This window comes from Littorina saxatilis, linkage group LG8 (assembly GCF_037325665.1).
Source record: "Littorina saxatilis isolate snail1 linkage group LG8, US_GU_Lsax_2.0, whole genome shotgun sequence".
Taxonomy (NCBI): domain Eukaryota; kingdom Metazoa; phylum Mollusca; class Gastropoda; order Littorinimorpha; family Littorinidae; genus Littorina; species Littorina saxatilis.
In genome coordinates this window covers 58,063,738-58,073,739 of record NC_090252.1, presented here as the reverse complement: position 1 = coordinate 58,073,739, position 10,002 = coordinate 58,063,738, and the positions used below count along the sequence as shown (strand labels likewise).

Here is a 10,002-nt window from a genome sequence, read left to right as displayed (position 1 = left end):
TTGTTTTTCCATAACTACGATCTTTTTGTTGTGTGTATCTGCACATGTTTGTGGCATTTGTAGCCTTGGCAGGCCTTAATAGTTTGGACCCATTATGAAGTGTCTGAACCCTAAGTAGGGACGGTTGACATATTTGTTTTCCTCAGTGGAGGAATGGAAGGTTGTAAGTATACGAAGCCCAAGTCCAAGCGTCTTGTTTCAACTTGTTATTCGTTGTACAAGAAAACAATGCAAGCAAACGTAGAGGCCGAAGGCAAACCCCGTAGACAGAGAAGCAAATGTAGCGAGGTGTTCAGCTGCTGTGAGCAAATGAATGCTTATGCCGGGGTTCGTGTCTATACTTATAGCCCAGGCGCGGACTGCATCAAAAGCACCGGTAGCCAGTCGTTTTGGCCCAAAGACGTTTCGGCCCAAGTCGTTTCGGCCCCAATTTACCAGGACGTTTCGGCCCAAATGGTCGTTTCGGCCCAATGGTCGTTTCGGCCCTCATTTACAAATTTAGTTTTTTCTTACAAAAATTGTCCCCATTCGCATTCGCGATGTTGCTGTGTTGTGATTGGAAGACAACCCCTACCGGTGAACTCGTTGAACCCCATGCAGTTTCCTGTTCCGGCGCCTCCGGTCTGCCATATTTGAAGTGATGTGCCACGGCACTCTTGTTCCATCAGTATCGGCCAAAATACATGTCGCACATTGTCATCATTGGGTAAATATTGTTCAGTTTGTTTCCATTATTAATTTTCTGTTCAGGAATAAGTACATTAGTCTACAAATTTAACACAATTGAGATCGTCCTAGGACGTACGCAGCGCACAAATACAAACGATTCACTAGTTGAAATACATAGCAGGCAAAAGGCTGAAAAGCCTATCAGGTCGCTTATGTTATGTTATGGGCGTGTGAGCGAACCAGTTGTGTCTTCAAGACCACCACCTGGAAATGTAAACAAAAACATTTTTATAATTGTATTTGTTATCAGGCTAACCATTTATACATCCCCCTCTACTCGCCTTCCCCTTTAAATGGTTATGTTATGTTCTCCAGTGCTTTGTAGATAAAGGTATATATGAACATACTGTAAATATACCTGTGCTTCATAGGCTTGAGCATCGATCAAGGCATACATGCATCTGTTGGTGCCAAATCTGGTGTTAATCCCGTTGTGGTAGCCCTCAACGTCGTTGTTTGATCTGACGATCAGGCCGAAGGAGCACCAGGAGGCTATCAGGACTTGTGAACTTGAAAAGGGTTAACATTCGGGGCGTAAATGACATTGAATATATATTCATGATTTTTAGACATGGTGTTTTAAAAAAGGAAATGCACTCGAGGCAAAAATAAATGGTCTGTTTCTGTTTACATTGTGCATAATAAGAACCTGTAATATTTTAAAATGTACCATTGTTCCTCGACATAGCAGAAAACTTGATTCATTTGAGCCCCGGTGCTTCTCAACTTCAGCTTCATCCAGCATTTTTTTTTATCTCTGACCTGGGAAGCAGTGGAAGGGCCAGTAACCTTTTGAGGATCTCATCAGTTGACCCATGTTGCAAGAACTCGCCTTGCAGTCCCACAGCTTTAATTTTTCTGAAAACGCACTGTTAAAAACAACTTAATTTTTCTGGGTATCAAATTCTATCTTAGTTGTCAATAAGTTTGTAAGTGTCTTTGCAATCCCACAGGTTTAATTTGTTTAAATGCTTGTATGTTATTTTTTTTACGAGAACACTTTTTATAGGCAAAGTGTTACATTCAATGTCTAATGTAAAGCGCCATGAGACTGCCATTTGGCGGTGAACAGTGAGCACTATAAAATATTTTTTTATTATCATTACTTTGAGCTAGATAAATAGGATTGAATTGTTCTGTAAAATCAAATTTAATCTTAGTTGTCAATAAGAAGTTTTTTAAGTCCCACCTGGCTCCAGTGGAATGAACACCCGTGTAACACAGTTGGGGGTAGTTTTTCCCTTATGGCCGACCACATCGCTGCCTCGAAGTCGAGTGTGATTTTTTCTGGCGAAAAGTCTGGACAATTCTTAAGAATGGACTCCAGGACCTGGAACAGAGTAAACCACATTACTTGAGCTCTTCAATAACACAACAGAGCCCTTTATATCTTTTGTTTAAATTTGATTTAATGTATTAAAAGGTGGGGTGTGCATGTGATATATTGTCGCATTGTGTGGTGAGGTATATGAGGATATAACTTCTCGTATAATCGTATTATAATGTACTTCACCTCAATGTAATCTTGCGTAGTCCGGCGACTCATCAATGCAAATACCAGCGGTACTTGTTTGTGGCTGTCCTCATGTTTCACAAACACATGGATTGAGAAAAGCTGAGTCCACGGCTTGCGCACAAGCTTAAAGGTGGCGTCCACAAACACCTCATCAGCTCTTTCCAACAGCTGACGCTGGAAAGTTGATGTAAAGATCAGATGTCTGGCACCTTCCAGCTTGATGTCTTCCAAAAGAAAATCTTTTGGGATGTGGTCATTGCTGAGCTGAAAAAAATATAAAATAATGCCAGGGAAGTGTGTCATCATCTGTATAATTATTATAAGTAGTCTCTTGGATCTGAAGTGATTTTGCCAATATTTGTGTGTGGCTCTGGTCATTTGTCCTAAACAAATTTCATGGCTAGTCGCCTCTGAATATGCTTTAACTGACAGTTTACCTCGAAGTCAATTTTCTGTGGATGCTTTGGCTGATGGCCTGCTCTCTTCCGGTTGGCGGCTCTGACCTCAGCAGCAAATGGGGGCAGTTTTTCACTCCCTGTTAGCGGGAGGTTGATCATGACTTCCTCGACAACCTGTGGAGCTGACTTGTGCTTGTGGAGAGGTTCGGACACCGCGGCTTGCAGCTGGCATCTAATTTCCTTTTGCAGCAGCAAGTTTGGCTGTCCTAAAAAAATAAAAAATTAAACATTTTAATGGGTTGATATGAAGCGGACCATATAGGCCAAATCAGTTATAATAATCTGTTTGTTGCTTACCAATATGATTATGTGGTTGTTTCCCCGGAGTGAACTCTCCCCCCTTCTCCACAACTGTCGCCGGGCACGGATGATTGCCTGGGCGGACGCTACAGCGCCAGTTCCTGGAGTTTTTCAACGTCCTCTTCACATTGTAGCTGTACCCCCCCGGTCCCAGCAACAGTGGTTCTCCCCTTTTGTATCCTGTTGGGAGGACCTGCAAACATGTATAAAATGTATATTTATTACTATTATGATTGGTTACAGTAGTAATGCCTGCATTGTATGATGAATTGAATTCAATGTTTTAATGTGTATTGGGTTTAACAGTCCGAATGTAGTATTATAATACAGTATGCCTGTTGTTAGTTCTTTACTTTGTTACACCACAGTTTGTGTTACATCTTAAATGATATTAAAAAGAGCAGCTCTATACCTTGAATATTTCTTCTGCTATAGAAGCAATCAATCAATCAATATTAATATGAGGCTTATATCGCGCGTATTCCGTGGGTACAGTTCTAAGCGGAGGGATTTAAAAAAAAAATTTTATGCAATTTATATCGCGCACATATTCAAGGCGCAGGGATTTATTTATGCCGTGTGAGATGGAATTTTGTTACACAATACATCACGCATTCACATCGGCCAGCAGATCGCAGCCATTTCGGCGCATATCCTACTTTTCACGGCCTATTATTCCAAGTCACACGGGTATTTTGGTGGACATTTTTATCTATGCCTATACAATTTGGCCAGGAAAGACCCTTTTGTCAATCGTGGGATCTTTAACGTGCACACCCCAATGTAGTGTACAGGAAGGGACCTCGGTTTTTCGTCTCATCCGAAAGACTAGCACTTGAACCCACCACCTAGGTTAGGAAAGGGGGGAGAAAATTGCTAACGCCCTGACCCAGGGTCGAACTCGCAACCTCTCGCTTCCGAGCGCAAGTGCGTTACCACTCGGCCACCCACTCAGAAGCACCGGGAGTTTCTCGAACGTTGATACCTGGATGTAAAATTTGCAGGTAAGGAAGTGTATCAGCTTCGGCTTTGGTTTCCTCGTCTTCCTCGAGTTGTGTTAATGACATTGGTGGCTGGAAACTTTCTATATCCTCGTTCCACCTGTTATAAAAAAAAAAAAACATACCTCAAAACCATTGATAACATGGTTGTAACGCATAACATGTTAAGTTCACATCAATTTACGATTTTACATTTGCTTTTCAGAAGGTGATAATGATTGATGCTGGTGAACTTACCACTCGTTCAATCCAAAACTAAAGTTAGCCGAGGCACCCTCTTTGCTCACTGGTGGCTCCAATGGGGTGGCCTCTTCATGTTGTCTGTTAGAATAAAAACGTCTTTGAAAATGTGATGTTAACACAACACACATCTACAACCGATTATTTTTACAATAGAAAAACAATAGCATTTAACTGATCCAATTTAAATTCCAAATCATCTTTTAAATTGTGACCGTAACTTAAAATACCAACTGATGCTTGTTAACTTACAGCTCTTCACGTTGGCAGGCGAATGTCATGGACAAGGTGCCCTCTTCCAGAGCTCTACTCCTTTAAGTTGATCCCTGCACAATTAGAAATTTAGGATTTCAAATATATATCATGAAAAGCTGTAAATATGGTTATCTCCCCTGCCTGCCGTCTATGGTCATGTCCCTCTTTGCATATATGAATTACTCGGGTCTAGTGCTAAGCACTCTCCTTAACTGCAAATCATTATGTTAACTGCTTTTGTGTTCCAGCTGTTTTATTAGTTTCTTTGCTGACGGTAATTTATGGAACCGGCTGTCAGCGCAAAATGTAAAACGTTTCTTTATGATTGATAAATGCAGCACTTTTTGCCAAAAAATATTTGTTTTGTCACTTTGTCAGAATTTGACCGCATGTTGTTTAGTAAAGTTTCATGTAGAATAACAGGTTTGACTGCACGTTTCATTTTGTATATTGTTGTTCAATGTGGTTCAATCCTTTTTTTGTGAATAAAATCATTGCTTTACGGTTCTTTTTATTTAAATAACCTTAATCTCTCTTGTCTTGCTATCTTTCATTGTTTTTCAATATGTGGTCAGTCAATCTTTTTTGGTGAATAAAAACTTCAAACTGTTAACAACTGTTCCGTTAATAAATTGGCCGTATGGAATCTGTTTTCTATGTATTAAAATACCATATAAAATTGTTTTACATATTCTCGCACACTACATATTCAAACAGCTACAGAGGAAAAATTATCGCTTACCGGTCTTGCAAAGACGGTGTTGCCACACATCACAGGTGAAGTGCATGTTCTCGACCTTTCACAGGGTGAGAACAATATAGCTACACAAATCCATTTTGTCACCCCAATTTCTGTTGGACAACTGACCCCACTGGGCAGGCAACACTCTTCTCTTATACACCCCAACAATGAGTTTCACTCACAATTAACAGTTCACCTTCATCACACAGTCATGCATGAAATTTAGACAGTTCACATGTTTCCCACGATACAAATACTCGTCGTACAACTAGGCTATTGAAGGTGACTGAGTGCGTACTACAAATACTTTTCGTGCAACCATTGAAGGTGACTGAGTGCGTACAGCACGTACAACACGTGTCGTGTGAGGAAGAGAGAGATAGACATGTATTCATTCACACGATACCCATTCACCCAGCCAGACAAGGACATTGTCAATTTGTTGGAATGTCTTTAATAATACAATAATTTGTGACGCGCACATATCTCGCCACAAGGCGACTCTGGTAATCTGGATTGAATATGAGCTGTACACGCATCAAGGGCGCTATATTATTATTTATCCCATGACCTGCCTCTTTGTCTCTGTTAGCTGAGAAGGTTATTATTCTGAATAATCCATCACAACCATATGGATAACCCATCACAACCGAGTTTCGATCTCAACTGTCATTGGTCATTGTCTTTGATTTCAGAGTACAATTATTGAATAATTTATAGAGGTCATCTGCATATTCAGAGTTTACAGACGGACTACTTTTTTCAACATACGACTGAAATAGTTTGTGGTGTCAAACTCAATATCACGTATAGGTGCAGGCCTACATGTGTCAATATTAAGACAATAAAGAATACTTCATACGATACCCACATTCTGCATGGATTTAAAGAGCGGAGTCGAGATATTTTGCTGGCTGAAGCGACTGCATGGTATGTTCAACGAGTATCGCGAGTCACCTGGTAGTTCGAAAACTCAATCTGAAACTGACATCGATTGTCGAAGGCATGCCGTGCGGTGCATAACTCTGGACAAGTTGTCGTAGCTGGGAACCCGTTGAGATCCATTCCAACGCCAAAAAAAATATCAGAAGAGTCACCATGAAGTCAAATCAAACGTTAGGTTTTCTCATTTGGTTATTTGCTTTGGCTTTAAGTGTATTGCTTCGATTGATAGCTGAATCTGCTTGCAACCGTGCTGTTCAAGACTGTTTGAACTGTCGTCTGCTAGACGGGCTTGTGTGAATCCGAGTCGAGTCAACTGTGGGGTTCAGCGACAAATGAGGGAGTGGCATCAAAATGAAAAGAAGAAGACGAAAAGAAGTTGGAGATACAGTTAAGATATATGGGGAAGAGAAGAGGATGTGTGGTGTTAGATGTATCCAACCTTAGGTGTTCACACTCAAGACCGGGACAAAGTAAAAAGCGATGTACCGCGACCGACTCTCAGTGCGGACATACAACTTCCAAGCTTAACGTCTACAACAGGCGAAGTATTGAAGCTTTGGCTCACCTAAACCCGACGACTGAGTATGTAAGTGATCCACGTGTGAAAACCGAAACAGAACAGCGCGATGACAGCTAACATTTCTATCCCCGACTGTAACACTTCATGCGAACTGACTTGGGTCAACGATCAAACCAGCACGGCCCGAACTGAATTTGTTGCGCTGCCATTATCGTGCGCAATTCTGGTAAAAATATAAACCCGGTATGCCGAATTGAGTATAACGAAAGCCAATGTCAAATATACACAGGGATATTTTAAAATGACTTTCAAAATGTAAAAGCAGATAGCAGACCTTTTTATAAGCAATATGAATGACTGAATGTCCACATAAAAGTCGAATGACGCCGTCCATTATGCTGACAAATGGGAATTAGCTTTGCGCATGAATTCATTGACATGAATTTTGACTGCGGAGGCTTTTGGCAAGCTGAAAACAGGCACGGGCAGGTTTTAGTGGAAAAGGTAAGTGTTTTTAATGAAAACGTCGGAGTAATGGGCTAAATAGCTTATACACCTCGTCCTGAATATCTTGCATATTTTCCCTCGGGTCGATTTTCAGGTATTACCGAGCCTTTCCTCGGGAAAATATGCAAGATAATCAGAACTCGGAGTGTGTAACCTATATATATATATTAACCTATATATTATTATATATAGGTTATATTTATAATATGATATTTGAGAAAAAAAATTGGGGCCGAAACGTCTTAGGGCCGAACCGTCTTAGGGCCGAAACATCCTGCATGTTAGGGCCGAAACGTCCAGAATGTTAGGGCCGAAACGTCCCAAATGGGGCCAAAACGTCTTAGGCCCGAACCGCCTTAGGGCCGAACCGTCTTAGGGCCGAACCGTCTTAGGCCCGAACCGTCTTAGGCCCGAACCGCCTTAGGCCCGAACCGTCTTAGGGCCGAACCGTCTTAGGCCCGAACCGTCTTAGGGCCGAACCGTCTTAGGGCCGAACCGTCTTAGGCCCGAACCGTCTTAGGGCCCGAACCGTCTTAAGGCCGAACCGTCTTTGGGCCGAAACATCCTGCATGTTAGGGCCGAAACGTCCAGAATGTTAGGGCCGAAACGTCCCAAATGGGGCCAAAACGTCTTAGGCCCGAACCGCCTTAGGGCCGAACCGTCTTAGGGCCGAACCGTCTTAGGCCCGAACCGTCTCAGGCCCGAACCGTCTTAGGCCCGAACCGTCTTAGGGCCGAACCGTCTTAGGGCCGAACCGTCTTAGGCCCGAACCGTCTTAGGCCCGAACCGTCTTAGGCCCGAACCGTCTTAGGGCCGAACCGTCTTAGGCCCGAATCGTCTTAGGGCCGAACCGTCTTAGGGCCGAACCGTCTTAGGCCCGAACCGTCTTAGGCCCGAACCGTCTTAGGGCCGAAACGTCCGCGGGGATGAAAATCGGCCTGGCTACGGCCAGAAACACGGAATCTGTAGCTTTACCCTCAGTTATTTAAACAGATGCATAACCAATCCTAACAAACAGTACATCAAATTAAAGCTACGACCTTTATCTTTCCATTGCAATAGATAAAAATTTCGTACAAACTTATATTTATTTAGTACGATACAAAAACAATGGTCCTAGTGAAGGCACTGAACCAACTTCAGTGCAGAAAATTACAAAACTCTCTAAACTGGGATAATGAACAATTAAGATCATAAATCATACAAATAAAAAGAAGAACCCTAGACAAACATTATGATGTGCGTTACATGGGGGAAAATTATACAGTGACTTAGTACGAAGCGGCAAAGTCCGAAAGTAAATGGAATCGGCTAAATTCCGGCGCGAGTACCTGTGTACTTAAATTCTAAATCTTCGCAGAGAAACCAAGCATCACTTTTTACAACCAAATCTTTATAAACAAACTAAAATCATATGCAACGGAATATGTAATAGTGATACAAAAATGACAAAACATTGAACAAAAAGACAAAGATAACTTTGTGAGATTCAATGTTTCTCAACGATACTTGGTCAGTTCGAAGCATTATTGTAAATAACACAAAAATATGCGGCCATCTCGCCTACTCATCGACTTCTATGCAAACCTAAACATAATTAGGATCAAATCAAAGATAAAAGGGACTTTGAAAGATAGAAGTTAGGTAGATATACATATAGAAAGGTAGTTTATTAGAATTTGCGCCAGCAAGCTGCGCGCGCATCATCGTATCGTCTAGCTTCGGGATGGGTGACTCCGTTTGTACTGTACTAGGCTGTTTCGCTATGCGATGGTTAGAGTGTTTAGGGTAGCGAACTGCACTTGGCTAAATATATATGCCCTGTGTGCTGAAAATCACGCACCATTCTTTGATTTGATAATTTAACTTGTATTAAACTGTCTATCCTGCGAATAGTTTTGAGAAAACTATACTATTTAAGAAACCTACATTGCAAGCTAAGACTTCGACTGATAGCACTACTTCAGATACCGCAGGGAACTGTCGAAAGACTTTGCTGAACTTGCCAGTACATGCCATCACCAGGCCTCAGACGATGAGCAATTTTGCTGTCTGACACCGTTGTACATTATTTTTTCTTTAGACCAGTGGACGTGTCCCGATGGCTACTGGCAGTGCAGCAACAGGCAGTGTACGCAGTCAGAGGGGCGGTGTGACGAACACAGATTCGGGGACCTGGACTGTCGTGACGGCAGTGATGAGGACAACTGTGGTATGTAATTGTCAGAGAGAGAGAGAGAGAGAGAGAGAGAGAGAGAGAGAGAGAGAGAGGGGGAGAGAGAGAGGGAGAGAGAAAGAGACATTGACATAGACAGAGAGTCACGTTTCACTATATCACAAAAGGTGATTATGAACGGTTAGTTACTGCTAACTAACTAACCACACCACGATCCACTCTCGCAGTCATGCAAATAGATAGAATCGACAAAAGTATAAGTTTCAGACGCCTGTTTATATACTATCTCGCCACCTCCCTCGAGACTTCACTCCAAAAGATGTTTTACGTTCAAAACGTAAAACAAAGGTCACTGACAAAAATGCTAGTTAAAGTTTAGAAAATGATAATAACACGCTGATCCCGTGTATAGATAGGAAATATACTGTTCTGTCAAAAGCGCTAGTTTAAGCAGGTGTCACACCCCCACGTTGTTACCACTCCATAATGCAATCACAAATAATAAAGGATGACTTGGTGGAAAAGGGCGCAATAGCACGGCGCACTTAGCTGTCTGCTACGAGTGGACGTCTCGTAAATAGTTCTTCCCCACTACTGCTTCGTCGATTGGAGT

At 42.0% G+C, this 10,002-nt stretch overlaps 1 protein-coding gene and 1 long non-coding RNA gene across 4 annotated transcripts in view; one reads left to right on the top strand and one right to left on the bottom strand.

Annotated features, from left to right (window-relative positions):
• The window catches only part of LOC138972404 (very low-density lipoprotein receptor-like), a 31,293-nt gene that overhangs the window by 8,279 nt on the left and 13,012 nt on the right, over positions 1 to 10,002 (top strand). For all 3 annotated transcript variants that reach the window (XM_070345063.1, XM_070345062.1, XM_070345061.1), the window contains exon 7: positions 9,297 to 9,425. In XM_070345063.1, coding sequence (XP_070201164.1) covers positions 9,297 to 9,425 — 129 coding nt within the window. The remainder of the gene's footprint in view (positions 1 to 9,296; positions 9,426 to 10,002) is intronic.
• LOC138972402 (uncharacterized) lies at positions 2,214 to 3,399 on the bottom strand. Its single transcript, XR_011457599.1, has 3 exons — positions 3,001 to 3,399; positions 2,683 to 2,909; positions 2,214 to 2,509 (listed from the first exon to the last, which is right to left on the bottom strand). It is a non-coding gene; the product is annotated as an uncharacterized lncRNA (long non-coding RNA).